Genomic DNA, 18079 nt, shown 5'->3' with positions numbered 1-18079 from the left:
TGTAATCCCCTAGAAATACATATAAGTTACAACAAGAGCTGAAATATACATAATCAATAAGTTTAGTATAAGCAAGTGCATATGAAAGCTGAAAAAAAGACGAACCTCGAACTTGGTTTTTAGGATCTAAGAGAGAATCATGGAATGGTGCATAGCCTCGATACTTTTCGTTTCTCAAAACTTTCATTTTCTCTTCCAACGGAAGAGTGAAGAACCTCTTGCTCTGCTCGAAAGCCTCTTCTTTCAACTCCTCACTTATACCGTGGTTTACGACGTAGAAAAATCCACAATCCAGACATGCCTAGAACAAAAACAACCCATAAGTAACAAATAATTACTTTCACAGAACTTAAAATGCTCATACCTTAATGATTATTATTATTTTTTTTTTGAAATGAATGTAAATTTTATTTAACAAAAAAGTTCTTATACATTAATTATATGCAATTTTATAGAAAAAATAAATAGAGATATACCTTCTTGAGCAAAACAGCTGATTGATAAAGATCAGAGTTGTCTAGATCTATGCATGAAAGAGAAGAAACATTGATGATCGAGACCTCTTCCACATTTTTATTCTCCATCTCTCTCTATCACTCTTTCTTTCTTTGGATAGGTAAGAGATGGGTATTTTTTTTTTGCTTTCTAGCTTATCATATCTCCTGGTGATGCCTACTGCCTTATATGTACTAACATGTCCCCTGATAATGTCTACTTGCATTATTAAATGTACGATCCACAACCACTTGTTCAGGCTGCACGTTTTAAGTTTTCATTTGGAAAATGCATTAAAATACATAAAAATCTAAAGCTTGATACCTGGAGAAAGGGAGATGTACTATCAACGAACTACGTACCTCACGTTTTAAAAAGTATATCCCATTCTCTGTGTCGTAGCTGATTTATCGGAGAGTTCAAACGACACTCCAACGCGCGAGGCTCTTAGATTGTCTTTACCAATGCCTAGAATCTCAACACTCATTTTCACATCGTAAAGCTGAGTCCATTATAGTCTTATTGAAAACAAGCATATAATAGATAAGGCGATATGGGTAAAATATTTTCGATTCAACTTTATATTGTTTTATATGTTTGTTTGTTTAATAGAATTTAGAATCATAAATCCTTTCATCTAGTATTTTTCCTTCGTTTTTAAAATTTATAACCATGGTATACGAAACAAGTCTATAATTTTTTTTTTTTTTTTTTTTTATAGATTGTGATGACAAGATAGAGTAAGTTTTATGTAGAAACAGACAATATAAATGTACATGAAAGGATATAATTTTTCTTTTATTAAAAGAAAATATTTTTATTGTTTTTTTTTCTAAGAAGGAAATACTGATGATCTTGAGTAGATGAAGTCTTTTTCTAATGCTTTAATTCAGGTCCATCCAACTTTTTAATATGCCTATTGATAAAGACGATATTGTTTAAATAATATCCGCAATAATTTGGTTATTAATTTGATTGACTTTGATTTCTTGAGCTTTATTTCTCTTAATAGACCACCATTATTGGTTAATTATCATATACTCTCGTGTATTGTCATTTGTCAAGTTAGTGGGCTTAAGAAGTAAATCACACATCATTGTTACATCGGATTCACAGCCTACACAAATAATGTAGTAAGCCGAGTGAGTAAAACATATATAAACATGAACCAAATAAAAGAAAGCCAGAAGAGATGCGTGAGTATGATTATTTTATTCATGGTAGCAAAGTGAATTCTAAGTTCAATATAGTTCCACATTGAATAGATATGAACCAAACACAAAAGACTTTTGAAAACGAACCAAAGCTTCCGGGGGTGGTCTGCATGAAACTTCAGCTAGGGTTTTTTAAGATGCGCATGTACTGCTTTGTAACGTTGGGAGATGTACGTTGAACATTTGATCGCTGGACATCTATTCATCAGTAAACAAAACCATAAACATCTTTAAGAACATCTGAACATGATCAAAGGTCTTAATTATGTACGTAACAAGGTGAACATGTTCAAGACTTACTTGGGAAGGTTGTTCTCGGACTGGCAAGTAGGAAGACACTCTATAATACAGTCGTGGCTTGGTTTCAAGAATAATGGAATCTACGATAAGAAAATGATATATAACAACGGCATTTTGTATGCATGTGGTTCAAAAGAATCTTCTACTTTAACAAGAGACTCACAGAGTATCTATCCAGACCATTCCCCAGTACCCGATGTAATGTAGATCTGTATAGTTTAATTAGAAAGCATGTGTAAAATTGTTTTTTTGTGAAGCCTTAGGAACAGATTTAACCTCAAACTAACAACAAAATTACTTGAAATAGCCGTTACTCCAACGTTCAAGCAGATCACCAATATTCACAATATAGGCCCTCTAGGTACGTAGATGAAAACATAAATTATATAACTCTATCAATAGAGAACAATATAACGTAATAAACACAAAATATGATATGGGAGTTTTAGTGTAGCTAGCACTAAAAAAGTACCATCAAACCAAAAACCAATAATTATCATATTATCATACCCTTTAATCGACGGTATATATTCCCACTTTTCAGGCTTCACATCTTTATGCCTGCATATCTGCAGTTAGATAGTATAGCAAGTTCCACAACTAATTAACCAAGTAGCATCAGAAGTTATATGAGACTAGAAAATAATGTTCAATACCTGAAGTCCCGTTACACCATCAGTTGCTAAGAGAGACATCATTCCGAAATCAGAATGTGCTCCACATGCATAGATCCCTTTCGAGGGATCAGACATGCCTTAAAAAGGTAACAAAATTATTGAAGATGATGAGTATAACACTATTGAAATACAGAAGCTAATTATGCGATTAAGAAAATGCATCACCTTCATAGTGAACCAAGAACATATCAGCAATTGGGTTTCCAAGCATCTCTAGTGTATCAAAGTAATCCTCATCCAAGTCTAGCGCCAAAGCCATTATCCTTGCGATAGACTTGCAAACCCTCCTGATCATTCATAATGTTATTTTAAAAATTGGCTTTTTTAAAAAAATCAATCTTTCCAACTAATTTCTAACTACCTAAATTCTTAAAAGTTGTTCCATTAAACCAAAGTTTTCCCACCTAATTTCCCTGTTTAAAAAAACAAATTTAAAGAAAACACAAAGAACATGATACAGAACTTACAATGCTTCTTGATAATATTTCTCCATTGTCTCTTGCCATCCAGGCAAAACATCTACCAAAAAGTAATGTAAGAAAATTTTATTCAAATAAGAAAGCATTAAAATAACAAAAAGGTCATATATAAGATAAAAAGCTTACTAGGGTTAGGCCAATTGTTGGGGCCATCCTCATGCAAACCATCTTTGGGACCTTCCATTCCAATGGTAAAACACTCTTTGTAATCCCCTAAATACCCATACAAGTGACAAAAGAACTCCGATTTACATCATCAACAAGTTTAGAGTCTTTAGACTAAGCAAGTGCATATGAAAGCTGAAAAAAAAGACGAACCTCGAACTTGGTTCTTAGGATCTAAGAGAGAATCATGGAACGGTGCATAGCCTCGATACTTTTCGTTTCTCAAGACTTTCATTTTCTCTTCCAAAGGAAGAGCAAAGAACTTCTTGCTCTGCTCGAAAGCCTCTTCCTTCAACTCCTCACTTATACCGTGGTTTACGACGTAGAAAAATCCACAATCCAGACATGCCTAGAACAAAAATAACCCATAAGTATATAACGATTAAATCAATGTTTTCTTTCACAGAAGTTATAATGCTCATATATACCGTAGTTATTATTATTGTTTTTTTTTCTTGAATGAATGTAAAATTTGTTGAATAAAACAAAAACGTTTTTACATTATATGCAACCTTTTTAGAAGAATTTTAAATAAATTAGTCATAATGTAATTTTGTTCACAGAAGAATAGATAGAGATATACATTCTTAAGCAAAACAGCTGACTGATGAAGATCAGTGTTGTTGAAATCTATGAAAGAAAGAGAAGAAACATTGATGATCGAGACATCTTCCTCACTTTTATTTTCCATCTCTCTATCACTCTCTTCTTTGGATGTGCTTTTGTTTTTGCTTTCTAGCTTATCCTATCCTCTGGTGCTGCCTTATATATACTACCCTGTCCCTTAATGATCTCTATTTTTTTTTTATTAATTTCTACCTAGAAATATTAAAATTTATTAATTATATATGATGGCAAGATGGAGTAGTTTAAATGAAGAATTAGAAAATATAAATGTACAAACACAAAAAAAAAAGAGAAAAATAAATATTACTATTGAAAGTTCATTTGTTATATATATAACCCGCTGCGATTCTATAAGTTTTTAGTGTACTTTATTTAATCTTTTTTGCTTAAGTTGAGTGTTTCTTTATTGCTTTCGGTGTGAACAAATGTCTTTTTCTATTAAGTTACAAAATACCCAAATATTTTTCAAACATTAATTTTATTATTTAGTAATTTATGCAAAATGCGTATAAAAAGATAAACACACCAAAATCCAAACGTTAATGATACATATATGGCGGTGGTGCATCCCATGCACTTAAGTCTGTTTTTCCATAAACTCCACTTAAGTGTGTTTGTAGATGCTCAAATCCACATGTGACTGCTCGTAACGTTGGGTGAGGTACGTTGAACATTTGATAGCTGGATATCTGTTCATTAAAACGCAATCGTTACATTGTTACATGTCCAAAGGTCTCAATGTAACAAGGTACATAAGTTAAAGCCTTACTTGGGAAGGTTGTTTTCTGACTGACAAGTAGGAAGACATTCTACTAGACAGTCGTGACTCGGTTCTACGAAGAATGGAATCTATGACAAGAACACATTAGACACATTTCCATGTTATATAGATCATCCCGAACTCAATTTTAAACATGTTCAACGCAATAATAACCTTTAGCATATGGCTAAAAAACTTTTTTTTCACAATAACCGCACATAAAAGCTATCTTGATTTTTGTTGTAAAAGGATAGACTTTGGGATAGGTATTACTAAATAAGAGACTTACCGAATATCGTTCTTGTCCATTCCCAAGTACCCGATGCAATGTTGATCTGCATGTACATCAGAAAAATGTTAGCTAGAACGTTGAACAAAAAATATCATGAAGAGTAAGCTCAAACAAATCGAAATTACTTAAAAATGCCGTTGCTCCAACGCTCTAGCAAGTCACCAAGATTCACAATATATGCTCTGTAGAGGAAAAAAACATAAAAGTATAACTTTATTATTATGGATTCATGAATCCAAAAACTTGTAAATTCTCATCATTTTACCCTTTAATAGATGGTACATATTCCCACTTCCTAGGCTTAGCTTCCTTATCCTTGCATATCTGCGGTCAATACATAAGCGATTTAACATAACCAAACCTGGTCACACCAAATGTTATATGACTAGTGAAACTTGTTGCTCTACCTGAAGCCCCATTACATTATCGGTTGCTAAGAGAGTCATCATTCCAAAATCAGTATGTGCCCCGCATGCAAATATTCCTTTCGAGGGATCAGACACCCCTAACATATAACAAAAATAAAAAGAAGGAAGCTAATCAATTACTTGGGATAAAAGTATAGCAGCAGGGACATACAAAAAGCTTCATAAAATGCCTCACCTTCGTAGTGAACTAAGCGCATAACTGCGATGGGATTTCCCAGTATTTCTGGTTTATCAAAGTAATTCACATCCAAGTCGAGCGCCAATGCCAATAATTTAGCAATAACCTTACAAACCCTCCTGCATCATGTGAAAGTCTCATCATCATAAGTAGTACACAGTTTGAAAAAACAATCTCTGTGAGTCTTTTCACATCATAAAACTAAAGTACGGTCTTATAACTAAAAAAACACAGATACACTACTATGGCCGTAGTTAGAGCCAAGGAGCTAGTCTTGCCTCAGTTATTTTTGTTATTCTAAGAATGATATGGAAACAAACATGAGACTTACAGTGCTTCTTGATGATATTTTTCCATGGTCGCTCGCCATCCCGGCAAAACATCTGCCATAAACGTCAAAGTTTAGTAAAGAACAGAACATTATAGTAACAGATAAAAAGTGGTAACTAGGATATATGAAAGAATAATTAAATTAACCAGGGTCAGGCCACAGGTTGGGGCCATAGAATGGTGTATCATTATGCAGATCATCTTTCAAATCTTCGATTCCAATGAAAAAACTTTCTTTGTAATCCCCTGAATACCATGAGGTTACAACAATATTGAAGATTATCAACAACAAAACTTTTATCAAGCAAAGTAAAAGATGGTCACACAAACCATCGACTTGATTCTCAGGATCTAAGATTTGATCAAAGACAGGTGAATAGCCTCGATGCTTTCCGTTTCTCAAGACTTTCATCTTCTCCTCCAAAGGAAGATCAAAGAACTTCTTACTTTGCTCAAAAGCCTCGTCCCTCAACTCCTCACTTAGACCATGATTTGTGACATAGAAAAATCCACAATCTAGACATGCCTAGAAAAACCCACAATCTAGATATGTAAGTAATAAAGGGTCACACACACAGTAATCATCTTTAAATTTGAGCAGGAGAACAAACGTCTGAGCTAGACAGAGACCTGTTTAAGAGAAAGAGCTGATTGATGAAGATTAGAGTTGGTGAGATCTATACAAGTAAGGGATGAAACGTTGATGGTTGAAGCTTCCTCCTGAGTTTTATCCTCCATCTCTCTCTCTCTGTGTTATCTCTTTGAGGATTAGAAGGAGAATGGCTTTTTCCAAGATTCCACTGCCATATAGTAGTACTATGCAAAGAGCCAAACACGTTTTGTTTCATTTCTTTGAATATAGTACAATTCCAAGTTGGATAATATTTAAAATTCTCGTGATAATATATCGCTAGCTAATTAATCAACTTAAAAACGAACTTTTAGTTGGACATATTATTTTCAAAAGATGCGGTTACGTATGGCGATAATTATTGTAATGCATGTTTCCTTAAACTTCCTTAAAAGTTAAAACAGTTCAATTGTTTGGTTTTTGTTTTACTTCAAGGGTTTGGTGAGCGAGGAAACGACAAGATTCAGCTCTTGTTTCATAATTAACAAAGGTTCATGAGTCCACCAAACAATTTTGGAGGCTGATATTAAGGCTACGTACGGAAGACTTAAAAAATTTATTTAGCGATCCTATTAATAAACACGTATCTTTCTATATGTACATTATTTTTACTTGAATAGTTCCAACAATCATTTTCCGGAAAGTCATTTATCCATATACTATTTCACTATAAACATGTTTAACGGCGGAATTCTTTCAAAAAAATTTTGACCGAATTTTTGTAAAATAAATGACCAAAATTAATTTTTTAAAACGTTTCAGCAAACTGGATGTTACATTAAATATATACAAATATAACTTTAACAATATATACAATATATAATTAAATTATTTTATTTTGTTATTTAATATATTTAGGAACAACGAAACGATTCAGATTCTCGATTCGTGGTGTAGAGTGGTGTTAGTATGAGAACATCAAATCTTCATGTAAACTAAACATTCGGGTTTTCCAAGCCATACCCTTTAAAAATTTTCTAGTCGGCCACTATGAATAAAAGTCAAAACATGACAAATTCTATTGGTTAGATCTAATTACGTAAACAAGACACGTCCGTAGCGGATCTCTCCCCACTCCCCCCATGTGTTCCTCTTGATGAACAACATCGATGCCAATCAAAAGAGAAAAAAACACAAAAATCCCCATCCCCTTTTTTTTCAAAACCTTTCTCTATCGATTTATAATAAAAACTCTCTCATTTCAATTACCAAACATCTTCCTCTTTCTCAGATCATTGGGAAGAAGAAAAGCTCCAGCTCGATTTCTAAATTCATCAACCATGACTTCACAAGCTTGTCTTCTTCTTCAGAAACAACTCAAAGGTACCACACATACAGCGAATCTTTATTAACAAATCTGTTTCTTTCTTCTCTGTTCTTGAATTCGATTTGTTGTTTTTGTTCTCAGATCTTTGTAAGCATCCTGTAGATGGCTTCTCTGCTGGTTTAGTCGATGAGAAGAATATATTCGAATGGAGCGTTACTATTATCGGTCCTCCTGATACTCTCTAGTACGTTTTTTCACTTCTTGATTTCTATGATCCCCTTTGGATTTGATCTTTGAATTGATTCGATTTTGTTGGAATGGACATTGGAGTAGTTGTGGAATTGAAATTGAATTGCTTTTATATCTGTTTCTTTATACAAAGGGATTAAGCATACAGTTTAATGTGACTTTGTATATGCAGTGAAGGAGGATTTTTCAATGCCATTATGTCATTTCCACAAAACTATCCTAATAGCCCGCCTACCGTGCGGTTTACTTCAGATATTTGGCATCCGAACGGTTGGTTCTTTACCCTCGAATATGATCTTATTCGCGCTTATTGTGATCTTGTTTTGTGATAGCTACTAAGGTTTTTGGATAATGGTTTTCAGTTTATCAAGATGGTCGTGTCTGTATATCTATTCTACATCCTCCTGGTGATGATCCGAGCGGGTATGAGCTTGCAAGCGAGCGTTGGACGCCTGTTCATACAGTACGTTTAGCAATTATCCAATATGATGATTGTCTGTAATCTGTATGCATATGTTAGCAGCTGATTGATGTCATTTAGTCTTGATGAGTTGAAAAATATATGCTGATTTCAGGTTGAGAGTATTATGTTGAGTATTATATCAATGCTCTCTGGTCCCAACGATGAATCTCCAGCAAATGTAGAAGCTGCTGTGAGTATTCTTCTATTGATTAGCTATGATCTTATGAGATTTACACTGTCTCATTTCATACCAGAGGTTGCTTGTTAACCATTTTCTTGGTGTGTTTTCCTCTTACAGAAAGAATGGAGAGAGAAGAGAGACGAGTTCAAGAAGAAAGTGAGCCGTTGTGTTAGAAAGTCTCAAGAAATGTTGTGATCAAACAAACATACACTTTTCACACTTTGAACTCCAAACTTCTCTGGAGTTTCAAAAGTTCATTTTTATCTTATCAAGAGAAATCCCTTTTGAAAAACTGTCCAAACACTACTTGTAATAAACCCGTCTTGCATCTTTTAATCACGTTCCTCCAACGTGAAATGAAGTGTTTGGTCGAACAAAAAAAAAGTGTTGATCTTCAGAAACTGAACATTAAGATTTATACTATTCATACGTTCTATGCTGAAGAAGCTTTTGTTTAGAGGTTTGTTGCAGGCTTGCAGCTTGTGTTTTACTTTCATTCTTCTTTGGACGCTAAAACTCCACGCCGTTCTTACGTTCCCGCTAGAGACTTCTTGCAGTTCGGGTTTTTTGGTGGATTAATTAAAAAACAGCATGATGTCCGCGTCTTCTGGGTCTACGTATTAAAAAGGCCCGTGACGTTGTCGCTCTTGGACCGTTGATTTACTTATCAATCGCTATCATAACAGTTGAGACGGTACACGTGTCCCACACCGTATTGCTCTTGTTTACTTCTTTTTTTTTTGCGTTTCGAAGTTTCTTTCGAGCTTTGTGGGAACTTCCGAGAGAAAGACGAAATCTCGCTTTCGCCGGTGACAATTTGATTCTCCGATCACTTCAACGACGTCGTTATGAATTGATTACCGATCTGCTGCTCGTCGATTAGTTCGAGGTTTGATGAAGAAAAATCACAGAGATTTCGTGGTTCGTTTTGTTTAAAACTCTCTAAATTTTGTTGATTAATTCTATTATTGCTTATCTTAATGCTGAAAATTTCGTAATCGTGTCCATTGGAATGGTTTAAATGCAGATTGATATTGTTTGTCATGGAATTGGTGTGATCTGGTTTTGAGTAATTCGAGTTTTCGTGGCGTATTGGTTCATCGTAAAGGATTTGAATTTTTTATAATGGGAGACAATTCTGGTACAAGTAGGAACTCTGTGATGGCAACTGTTTCTTCTGGGAAAGAGATAAAAACTAAGAGAAGCTTAGTAGCTGCTATTCCAAGAGCGGTTCAGCAGACGATTTGTAAACATGTTTCTTTGGGGAGTGATGGTAGAGTTGGAAGTGGGGCTGTGCGTAATGCGGCTGTGTTTCTGCTGAAAGTCGCTGTTTTGGAAGTCGTTCGAAGGGTTTCCAAGGCTAAATGTCCTCATTTGTGGAATAGTCTTCAGGCGTTGCAATGTCTTTGTTATCCTCCTCTTAAGTGGATTCAGAGATGGGCTCCTTTCAAGGAGTTGATCAAGGCAATGCAGGTTTGCTACTTTGCCCTTTTCTTCTCTGTTTGTCAATGTTTATGACCAACTGCTAGTGAAGCATGAAAAAATTTCAAAGCGCATAGCATTATTGCATGAATCCGTGTGTTTCCAAAATTGACACAACCTAAGATTCTAAGATGAATGAAACGAAGTTTGAAACAATGGATCCATCAGGTCCCAAGTCGTTGGGCTATTTTCACCAGTCTTAACTTTATCATTTTAGACATGCTGAGGATAGGGGTAGGCTTTAACTACATGTTACTTGTAATATAATTATATAGAAAAACATTTTGTGTTCTTCTCTGTGCTTCAAAGGTCTTTCCTTTTTTTGTCCTTCTCACTTTTTACTTGCAACTTGATTGAATCAGAAGTTATTCCTAGTTCATGCCTTGGTGGCAACACTGGATGGTGTTATAATCTACTTTGATGAATCCTGGTCACTAGTAGTTCTCTGATCTTTTACTCTGAAGCATATGTATCATGCCAGATATCTCATAACACATGTGCAGGGACCCTTTGATGTGTTATTTGGTACTTCTTTCACCATACTGATCTGCCGTGAGTCTCAATAACTGTGTGTAATCTTTATGCAGATGCTGTCTCGGCCATTATTGGTCCTCACGATAGCTGAGGCTCTCACATACCAGCCAGAGTTAAAGCAAGAATCCCCAGGTGGTAACACTTCCCATGCATCTTCAGAATCACAATCTGACCCACAGACGTCACAGTCTCCATCAGATATAAGGTATGTATTGTAAATGTCTTACATGTTATATTGTACTATAATTGTTTGAGCCTGTACTTTAATCTGACGCACTTGAAGTTTTGCAAATTCCTTGAAAATAATAAGCACCATAGTCTGTTTTGAGTATTATCTACATATTTCTATCTTCCTACATATCTTCACTTTTTTTTTTCTAAATGTAGAGTTGAAGAAGAGGCTCCACTTCCTGTAACTTCACAAGAATGGCTTAGGCAACTCTATGAAGAACTGGAAAAGCAGAGACTTAGCTTGCCTGAGAGGTACTCTGAAATTTAATGTTATATGAAGAAGTGCTACCTTCTTTGAGTTTTGACTTTAAATTTTTCACATTAGATCATAACCGTCCAGTCTCATTTTAATGTAGACTCAATGAAGACGAGCTTCATAGATTCTATAGAGTGTCAAATGGAGACTTCACATCCTTACTATCGTCAATAAAAAAGACAATCCATTGGAGGGAGACTTACAGAATCCTATCTGAAGAAGAACTTGAGACATGGTCAAGTTTAGTCTTTTGGCATGGATATGACAGGAACCAACGACCTTGCCTCATTGTCCGCTTGGGGCTTGCTTTCTTAAAGTTGCCATCGCATGAAAGACCTCGTTTTGCTCAGGCAATCAGTACGTCCTTAATGGATCTACTACATTTTCCAGTATTTCTTTGATACGACATCCTTTTAATATTCCAATATTGTCATTGTTTGTTTCAGTATCTCAGGTAGAGCACGGCGTTTTGCATCTTCTGACCCCTGAGAATTCAGAACTTACAGTGTTAGTTGATTGTGAAGGATTATCTCCTCTGAGGATTCCCATGCAGATGATGAGATCTTGTTCATCCATTCTTCAAGATCACTTCCCTAACCGTCTTGGCTGTCTATTCATCATTCGCCTCCCTCCTGTTGTCCGAGTCATTTCCCAGACTTTCATCCAAGTAATAGATCTACCTGAGCTAACTTCAATTTTCCGATTTTCTTAATCCTTGTTCTTTGATCTATCATAGTTGCATATTCCCTACTAAACTTATGTCCTTCTCTCATAGATTCTTAGACCAACGACACGCAAGAAGCTGAGAATTGAAGGAGAAACTTTCCAGCGAGTCCTCTCTGAATACCTCCAGATGCTTCCTTCGTACCTTGGCAGCGACTGCAATTGCAAAAGATGCTCGAATCTCAACGAACCAGATCCACCACAGCCACAAACACACCCAAGAAGCAGGAAAAGAAGCTCAACGGAAACAGAGAAGCTAGACAGCGGCCACTGGAGTTACAATGTCCAGACACCTGATTTAGCCTATGAAGAAGAACCGAACCTGAACATATGTACCCAAGTTCTGCGAACAGCAGTAGTGTTCTTGCTCATGGTTTGGCTCTTCGGTGCACTACTAGCTGGATTCGCCGACCCAGAGAGCAGACCCTTTTAAGCTTCCATAAGGTAAGAACCAGTTTAATGGCAGCACAAGTTGTATGTCTTCTGTATACATAGTGATAGCATATGTGTGATATGCGTTGATATATACATAGCCATTAGTGAATAAACCGTCTCTCATTCAGCGTGTTCGTTTGAAACGCGAATGGATAATAAGAATCAATCGATTCAACTTAGTTTTGGGTCTTAGTTTAGGGTTAATGGTTGTGGTTCAATACATTTTACGTTTGGGAGATACTAAGTTAAGTAATTGCCATTGTTGGTGATGTTTAAAGATGAGAAATGTGTATTTGAAAACCTTATAATGATAAATATACGTAAGAAAAGAGTAGTTCGTAGAACCAATAATGAAACAAAATAAAATGATGTAAAATAACAAAGTAGCACATGCTATTCATATTCTGTCAAGAACCTGGGAAACCCAAAGTCATGGATCATTTCATGATTATGTTCCAATCCGATATTATGTTCTTTCCGAATTAGTCATTGTTTTGTTTTGCATCTGTAAATTCTAATAGGTTTAGTGTCATAAACTTTTGTTTTTATCGATAATGTACAAAACTGAAGTCAACAAATAGAGATGTCGACAAGAGAACAAGCTTCTTCTTAGTTCTAATTTCTAAACACAAACAAAACAAGAAAGAAAGAAAAAAATTCTTTCATTTGAAGGATTATTATCAATCATTTTTTTCCCTTGTTAAAATGTTTATTAAATGTCAAGTTAAATGGATATAACTATAATAATAATAATAAAAAAATAGGGTGTATCGATAATCTCCAAACTATTTTTAACAATATATAAGATAAAAGTTTCAGATTACAAAATTAGATGTAAGGTGTTGGAAAATATTTTCTTTTTTCAAACTTTCACTAATATGAACGCACAGGATCGATTTCTACTAAATACGTAAGATTTTTTTACTTAATTAAAAAAAATCAAGAAATTTTCAAAATTTTGGAAAATTCTAATTAACTTTTTAAAGAATTAAATATTTAAAAGCTAATATAGATATCCCAACTCATGCGTCACTCAATTCTTATAGAAAATGAATATAAGACAGAAAAAAATTGGAACGTGTTTAAAGGTTAGATTAAAATTCATGTACCCAAATAGACATGTCTAGATCAATCAATTGAACAATATTTCAAAAAATTACTATGCTTAAACTTCAGTACTAACTTGGATCATTCATAAATCTTTTTCAAGAAATTATTATCTACCTATTTCAAATCAAAGCTAAATTGTATATGAGAATCTTAGCACATTAATTTTCATAACTAAATGGAGTAGAGTGTTATATTAAAATTAAAAATTTGCTAAAATTGGCAAAGTTAAATAGCCAAAATATTATTCCTTGACAAGTTTAGAAATTGCCACATCATATAATACGTTTGGTCAAATACTGTCGTTGTAATCGAGTAAGCTAACCACAAATTTTTTATTTTATTTTATTTAGTATCCACTTTTCGTGTTTTTGAAGTCTCTTTAATCTTATCTCACCCCAAAAAAAATTCTAAAAAAGGATTCATAAAAAAATAAAATCCTAATTACCAAATATATTCAAAATTTGACAGAGGAAGAAGTTCCGACACTTGTGAGAGTATAAGTAATACGATCCTTCGCTCTCTTCAGATCACAAAGTTTTCGTTTTTTTTTTAGGGTTCATCGATTCGGTACCGATCTCGTAAAAAGTTCTTCTCTTTTTTTTTTTCTAATTCATTTTTTCACTTGTTTGATGCGATTTTTTTAATCTCAAAAATTCAGGGTTGTGAGTGATCTTTCATCAATGGCGTCAAGTGATAAACAAACAAGCCCAAAGCCTCCACCTTCACCTTCACCTCTTCGTAATTCCAAGTTTTGTCAGGTAAAGTTTTGATTTTTATTCGATTCTGGTGATACCCATTAATCTCATGTGTTGAATCACGTTTTCCCCCCATTTGAAATCTACCCTTACCTTAGAACCATGTGAAAGGTTGATACTTTAATATGGTTGGAGAGTGAATCTCGTGTTTTGATCCTTGATTCTAGGTCCGATCATGGATGGTGTGATCCTATTTAGTTTGGTTGATTGATCATTTGTTTCCTGCGGATCTTGTATTTTTACTTGATTACGTTTTGACATTGCGTAGATCAATGTCAAAACGAATTCTTGGTTTAGTGATCTCTTTGATTGGTCTCAGAGATCATTGAGATTGAATTCTGTACATTTCCACTTAGATCCGACTTTCAGCTGTATCGGCCTTTTCGTTTGCTGCATTGTGTCCTGTGAGAAGAGCTTTCTTATGCTTAACTGAAAGATTATCGATAGTTCTGAGCATCTGTGATTTTCAGGAATTTGTATTTGTGGTTTTAAATATGATGTGCTAAGTGATTGCTTTTCTCATTTGTGTAGTCAAATATGAGGATTTTGATCTCAGGAGGAGCTGGATTCATTGGCTCTCACCTTGTCGATAAGCTGATGGAAAACGAAAAGAATGAGGTTTGCATATGACATACTTAAAATCGTGGACTTAAGTAGTTTATGCGTCATTTTGATTAACTAGTACTGATGCTTCTTTTTTTTGTACCTCAGGTGATTGTTGCTGATAACTATTTCACTGGTTCAAAGGACAACCTTAAGAAGTGGATCGGTCATCCAAGATTTGAGCTGATTCGTCACGGTATGGTCTCGAAACTCTCTGTCTTGTTGCTTTAATTGAGAATGGAATATTCGTGTCCTTTTGTTCTCCCCATTTATATCTGGCTTTGGGTTTAACAGATGTAACAGAGCCACTTTTGATCGAGGTTGATCAGATTTACCATCTTGCATGTCCTGCTTCTCCCATCTTTTACAAGTATAACCCTGTGAAGACAATCAAGACCAATGTGATTGGCACACTGAACATGCTAGGTCTAGCCAAGCGTGTTGGAGCAAGGTATGCAAATCGGTCCCTTCTTTATATCTTACTTATATTGATCTTCACCTTTGTGACTAACTCTTCTTCCGAACAGAATTTTGCTTACCTCAACCTCGGAGGTGTATGGAGATCCTCTGATCCATCCCCAGCCTGAGAGCTATTGGGGAAATGTCAACCCAATTGGTAAGCTCAAACACTCTTCAGCTTTAAATAAATTTATTATCAGTGTCAATTCACTGTCTTTATAATGTGGTTGCTATGATAAAAGGGGTTAGAAGCTGTTATGATGAAGGCAAGCGTGTGGCTGAGACCTTGATGTTTGACTACCACAGGCAGCATGGAATTGGTCAGTTGTATTTTCTTGTGGCCCTTATGTCAACATTTTTCCCATAATTTCATCAAGACTCTCTCCTTTATTGCTTACCTTGTGCTTGTTGTTCGTTGTAGAAATCCGCATTGCCAGAATCTTCAACACTTATGGTCCACGCATGAACATCGATGATGGCCGTGTCGTAAGCAACTTCATTGCTCAAGCACTACGGTGAGCCTGCTTTGTCCAATCCATCAAACAAATTTTCCTTTTTTGAGCTATAATTTGATTGATTATTTATCTCTTGGTGTTGTTGTTGCCATGAATTTGTAGGGGTGAGGCATTGACTGTTCAGAAACCAGGGACACAGACTCGCAGTTTCTGTTATGTATCTGACATGGTTGATGGACTTATGCGCCTCATGGAAGGAGATGACACTGGTCCCATCAACATCGGTAACCCAGGTAAAGCCCGCAATATTTCTCCGTTAGACTAAACACAAACCAACCAATCTCTTGAACTTATGCTTAGTGTCTGAATCTTTGGTTTCTCAGGTGAGTTTACTATGGTGGAACTGGCTGAGACAGTGAAGGAGGTGAGAGTCTGGTTTCTCATTTGATATGATAAGTGCTTTAAAATTCTTGCAGTTATTGACATGTTAGTTTGATTTCAGCTGATTAACCCGAGCATTGAGATAAAGATGGTCGAGAACACACCAGATGATCCAAGACAGAGGAAGCCGGACATCACAAAGGCTAAAGAAGTGTTGGGATGGGAACCAAAGGTGAAGCTCCGTGAAGGTCTTCCCCTAATGGAAGAAGACTTCAGGCTAAGGCTCGGAGTCCTCAAGAACTAAAACTTGGTCACCGATCAAAAGCAAACGTGATTGCACTATAAGTTAGTTCTACTTTTCAGATTCCATGGTGCAGGTGGCTGGTTTCATATAATATGTTTCCACAGTGGAAAACTCAGTCCGTAAAGAGAAATAAAGATTATGAACGAATGCCTTTTTATCAAAGAAAAAAAATTACTTTTCTTGCCATAGCGTTTGCTGCTACAAGTTGAGTCATTTCTTCATATTCTGAATGAGGTAAACAACTTTGGTGAAGTCATCTCTTTAAACTTCAAACAACATTAGCTCAAATTCCACAACAAACATGTCTATTGTCTATGTTGTGGCTTGCTTTTCATAAAATGAACAATCAATACAAGTGGTTGAGAAAAAACTGTGTAATAATGACAATGTTGCACTAGAATTGATCATCAAAGTTAGATTCAAAGCTAGTTATGCCACAACCTGAATGCTACATAAACACAAAGACTATCCTTTGGAACAGAATGTTAGTATTTATTGGGGGAGACCATAGCTTTGTTGAATGTGCATTCACATGATCAAACAAAAAGACAATAAATCCATTTCCGAACATATGGGAAGAAGAAGATACAGTGCACAAAAATTCATTGCATTGTTCAGTTTCAGGAAAAAGAATTGCCAAACTCAGAGAAAAAGAAAAGAGTATATAGAATGCTCTTCTTTGTTATTCAACAAGTTTCGAAGCTGAAGCATCCCGACACTATATGTTCCAGAAATATGCCTCGTAGCTTCTACACACTTTGCTTTCGTGAAATCATCACCTGAAAATACAAAACAAGTTCAAACCTTTTAGCGTTTTGCTACGAGTTTAAGCATAGTCAATAAGCAATGTAACTAATCAATCAATGCTACAATCCCTCGATATCACGCAAACGCGCAAGAACAATTCAATGGGAGATTCATGTATGTGGAACGAACCTAATAAACCAAATGGGAGATTCATGTATATGGCAACGGACCTAATAAACAAGGCATTTTCTAATGGTAAAAGACTTGCATCTCTCACTATGAATCAATCGTAATACAATCTTAATACGAATAAACCAATCTATTGATAGCAATCCTAGAAACCTCAAAGACCATTTCTTTACTACATCGATTCCAAAATGCTCTAAGTCATTTAAATTTGGTGTTATTACCTCCTGTGTTGCTGGACGAACTTGGAGTTCTTGGCATCTTCCTCTGTTTTAGAAAAATCAAACATTTTAACGAAAAATTAGGGTTTTTCCCAAAATCGAAATTAAAAATTAAGACATGATACACAAAGTAATCGCATAACAATCTCGATCTGAATCCATTGAACAACGCTGAAATGGGAGAAATTTAATGGTTTATCAGTGTGGATCCGACGACTATACCAGTGAATCCGGCGGTTAACTTGGTGATGAGAACGCCGGTGACGGCGAAACCGGTGAGGAATGGCCAGCAACGTTTCCATTCTCTCTTGAAGAACACTGGCCATGGATCGAACAACCTCATCTCTCTCTCTTTCTTTGCAGAAACGATTTCTCAGGTTTTGTTGTTGTCTCTGATGACTGCTTCTCGCGTCAGGGGGAGAGAGAGATCACATCTGAACTAGTTTTTGTGTTTAGGGCTC

The 18079-nt window shown here is 35.4% G+C and overlaps 7 protein-coding genes across 8 annotated transcripts; 3 read left to right on the top strand and 4 right to left on the bottom strand.

Moving 5' to 3' along the window:
• Positions 1-9: 9 nt before the first annotated feature.
• On the bottom strand, positions 10-584 carry LOC111830641 (gibberellin 20 oxidase 1-like). Its single transcript, XM_023783142.1, has 3 exons — positions 477-584; positions 106-301; positions 10-38 (listed from the first exon to the last, which is right to left on the bottom strand). The coding sequence occupies exons 1-3, from the start codon at positions 582-584 to the stop codon at positions 10-12; spliced, it is 333 nt and encodes a 110-aa protein (XP_023638910.1).
• Positions 585-1831: 1247 nt separating this feature from the next.
• Positions 1832-4021, bottom strand: LOC17886409 (2-oxoglutarate-Fe(II) type oxidoreductase). Its single transcript, XM_023783212.1, has 11 exons — positions 3914-4021; positions 3484-3601; positions 3343-3378; positions 3154-3205; positions 2852-2973; positions 2666-2763; positions 2520-2578; positions 2308-2364; positions 2173-2218; positions 2010-2089; positions 1832-1907 (listed from the first exon to the last, which is right to left on the bottom strand). The coding sequence occupies exons 1-11, from the start codon at positions 4019-4021 to the stop codon at positions 1832-1834; spliced, it is 852 nt and encodes a 283-aa protein (XP_023638980.1).
• Positions 4022-4373: 352 nt separating this feature from the next.
• On the bottom strand, positions 4374-6730 carry LOC17887003 (2-oxoglutarate-Fe(II) type oxidoreductase). Its single transcript, XM_023782638.1, has 11 exons — positions 6576-6730; positions 6276-6471; positions 6093-6191; positions 5947-5998; positions 5613-5734; positions 5417-5514; positions 5275-5333; positions 5135-5191; positions 5007-5052; positions 4727-4806; positions 4374-4646 (listed from the first exon to the last, which is right to left on the bottom strand). The coding sequence occupies exons 1-11, from the start codon at positions 6681-6683 to the stop codon at positions 4562-4564; spliced, it is 1002 nt and encodes a 333-aa protein (XP_023638406.1). The 5' UTR covers positions 6684-6730; the 3' UTR covers positions 4374-4561.
• Positions 6731-7694: 964 nt separating this feature from the next.
• On the top strand, positions 7695-9193 carry LOC17886642 (ubiquitin-conjugating enzyme E2 13). Its single transcript, XM_006291746.2, has 6 exons — positions 7695-7899; positions 7985-8087; positions 8265-8362; positions 8455-8555; positions 8668-8745; positions 8854-9193. The coding sequence occupies exons 1-6, from the start codon at positions 7857-7859 to the stop codon at positions 8929-8931; spliced, it is 501 nt and encodes a 166-aa protein (XP_006291808.2). The 5' UTR covers positions 7695-7856; the 3' UTR covers positions 8932-9193.
• Positions 9194-9417: 224 nt separating this feature from the next.
• On the top strand, positions 9418-12741 carry LOC17886220. The gene is made up of 7 exons (XM_006290940.2): positions 9418-9657; positions 9764-10209; positions 10806-10957; positions 11140-11235; positions 11340-11596; positions 11686-11906; positions 12015-12741. The coding sequence occupies exons 2-7, from the start codon at positions 9862-9864 to the stop codon at positions 12393-12395; spliced, it is 1455 nt and encodes a 484-aa protein (XP_006291002.1). The 5' UTR covers positions 9418-9657; positions 9764-9861; the 3' UTR covers positions 12396-12741.
• Positions 12742-13961: 1220 nt separating this feature from the next.
• Positions 13962-16650, top strand: LOC17886562 (UDP-glucuronic acid decarboxylase 5). Of its 2 annotated transcripts, XM_006291372.2 has the most exons (11): positions 13962-14074; positions 14166-14265; positions 14794-14880; positions 14974-15061; positions 15160-15316; positions 15393-15481; positions 15567-15644; positions 15746-15839; positions 15942-16072; positions 16163-16203; positions 16282-16650. In XM_006291372.2, the coding sequence occupies exons 2-11, from the start codon at positions 14188-14190 to the stop codon at positions 16462-16464; spliced, it is 1026 nt and encodes a 341-aa protein (XP_006291434.1). In that variant the 5' UTR covers positions 13962-14074; positions 14166-14187; the 3' UTR covers positions 16465-16650. The 2 variants fall into 2 exon arrangements, with proteins under 2 accessions (XP_006291434.1, XP_023638210.1); XM_023782442.1 differs by lacking the exons at positions 13962-14074; positions 14166-14265 and adding an exon at positions 14471-14666.
• Positions 16651-17617: 967 nt separating this feature from the next.
• LOC111830481 lies at positions 17618-18021 on the bottom strand. Its single transcript, XM_023782444.1, has 2 exons — positions 17841-18021; positions 17618-17664 (listed from the first exon to the last, which is right to left on the bottom strand). The coding sequence occupies exons 1-2, from the start codon at positions 17959-17961 to the stop codon at positions 17618-17620; spliced, it is 168 nt and encodes a 55-aa protein (XP_023638212.1). The 5' UTR covers positions 17962-18021.
• Positions 18022-18079: the final 58 nt, after the last annotated feature.

This window comes from Capsella rubella, unplaced genomic scaffold (assembly GCF_000375325.1).
Source record: "Capsella rubella cultivar Monte Gargano unplaced genomic scaffold, Caprub1_0 scaffold_5, whole genome shotgun sequence".
Classification (NCBI taxonomy): Eukaryota; Viridiplantae; Streptophyta; class Magnoliopsida; order Brassicales; family Brassicaceae; genus Capsella; species Capsella rubella.
Note: the sequence above shows the minus strand (reverse complement) of the source record. Positions and strands in the feature narration are given on the sequence as shown.

Bases quoted from the DNA above. Each gene is read 5' to 3' on its own strand.
- LOC111830641 (XM_023783142.1), bottom strand. From the start codon at position 584: ATGGAGAATAAAAATGTGGAAGAGGTCTCGATCATCAATGTTTCTTCT. The intron at 302-476 runs GTATATCTCTAT...TTTTTGTTCTAG, and splicing joins CAGCTGTTTTGCTCAAGAAG to GCATGTCTGGATTGTGGATT. The intron at 39-105 runs GTTCGTCTTTTT...TGTATATTTCAG, and splicing joins TCCTAAAAACCAAGTTCGAG to CTCTTGTTGTAACTTATATG.
- LOC17886409 (XM_023783212.1), bottom strand. From the start codon at position 4,021: ATGGAAAATAAAAGTGAGGAAGATGTCTCGATCATCAATGTTTCTTCT. The intron at 3,206-3,342 runs GTCCCAAAGATG...ACTTTTTGGTAG, and splicing joins TTTTACCATTGGAATGGAAG to ATGTTTTGCCTGGATGGCAA. The intron at 2,365-2,519 runs GTATGATAATAT...ACGTACCTAGAG, and splicing joins TATATACCGTCGATTAAAGG to GGCCTATATTGTGAATATTG.
- LOC17887003 (XM_023782638.1), bottom strand. From the start codon at position 6,683: ATGGAGGATAAAACTCAGGAGGAAGCTTCAACCATCAACGTTTCATCC. The intron at 6,472-6,575 runs GTCTCTGTCTAG...GGGTTTTTCTAG, and splicing joins CAGCTCTTTCTCTTAAACAG to GCATGTCTAGATTGTGGATT. The intron at 5,192-5,274 runs GTAAAATGATGA...TTTCCTCTACAG, and splicing joins TATGTACCATCTATTAAAGG to AGCATATATTGTGAATCTTG.
- LOC17886642 (XM_006291746.2), top strand. From the start codon at position 7,857: ATGACTTCACAAGCTTGTCTTCTTCTTCAGAAACAACTCAAAG. The intron at 8,088-8,264 runs GTACGTTTTTTC...TTGTATATGCAG, and splicing joins GGTCCTCCTGATACTCTCTA to TGAAGGAGGATTTTTCAATG. The intron at 8,363-8,454 runs GTTGGTTCTTTA...AATGGTTTTCAG, and splicing joins AGATATTTGGCATCCGAACG to TTTATCAAGATGGTCGTGTC.
- LOC17886220 (XM_006290940.2), top strand. From the start codon at position 9,862: ATGGGAGACAATTCTGGTACAAGTAGGAACTCTGTGATGGCAACTGTT. The intron at 10,210-10,805 runs GTTTGCTACTTT...ATCTTTATGCAG, and splicing joins AGTTGATCAAGGCAATGCAG to ATGCTGTCTCGGCCATTATT. The intron at 11,236-11,339 runs GTACTCTGAAAT...ATTTTAATGTAG, and splicing joins AGACTTAGCTTGCCTGAGAG to ACTCAATGAAGACGAGCTTC.
- LOC17886562 (XM_006291372.2), top strand. From the start codon at position 14,188: ATGGCGTCAAGTGATAAACAAACAAGCCCAAAGCCTCCACCTTCACCT. The intron at 14,881-14,973 runs GTTTGCATATGA...TTTGTACCTCAG, and splicing joins TGGAAAACGAAAAGAATGAG to GTGATTGTTGCTGATAACTA. The intron at 16,073-16,162 runs GTAAAGCCCGCA...TTGGTTTCTCAG, and splicing joins CATCAACATCGGTAACCCAG to GTGAGTTTACTATGGTGGAA.
- LOC111830481 (XM_023782444.1), bottom strand. From the start codon at position 17,961: ATGAGGTTGTTCGATCCATGGCCAGTGTTCTTCAAGAGAGAATGGAAA. The intron at 17,665-17,840 runs GTATAGTCGTCG...TTTCTAAAACAG, and splicing joins GTTAACCGCCGGATTCACTG to AGGAAGATGCCAAGAACTCC.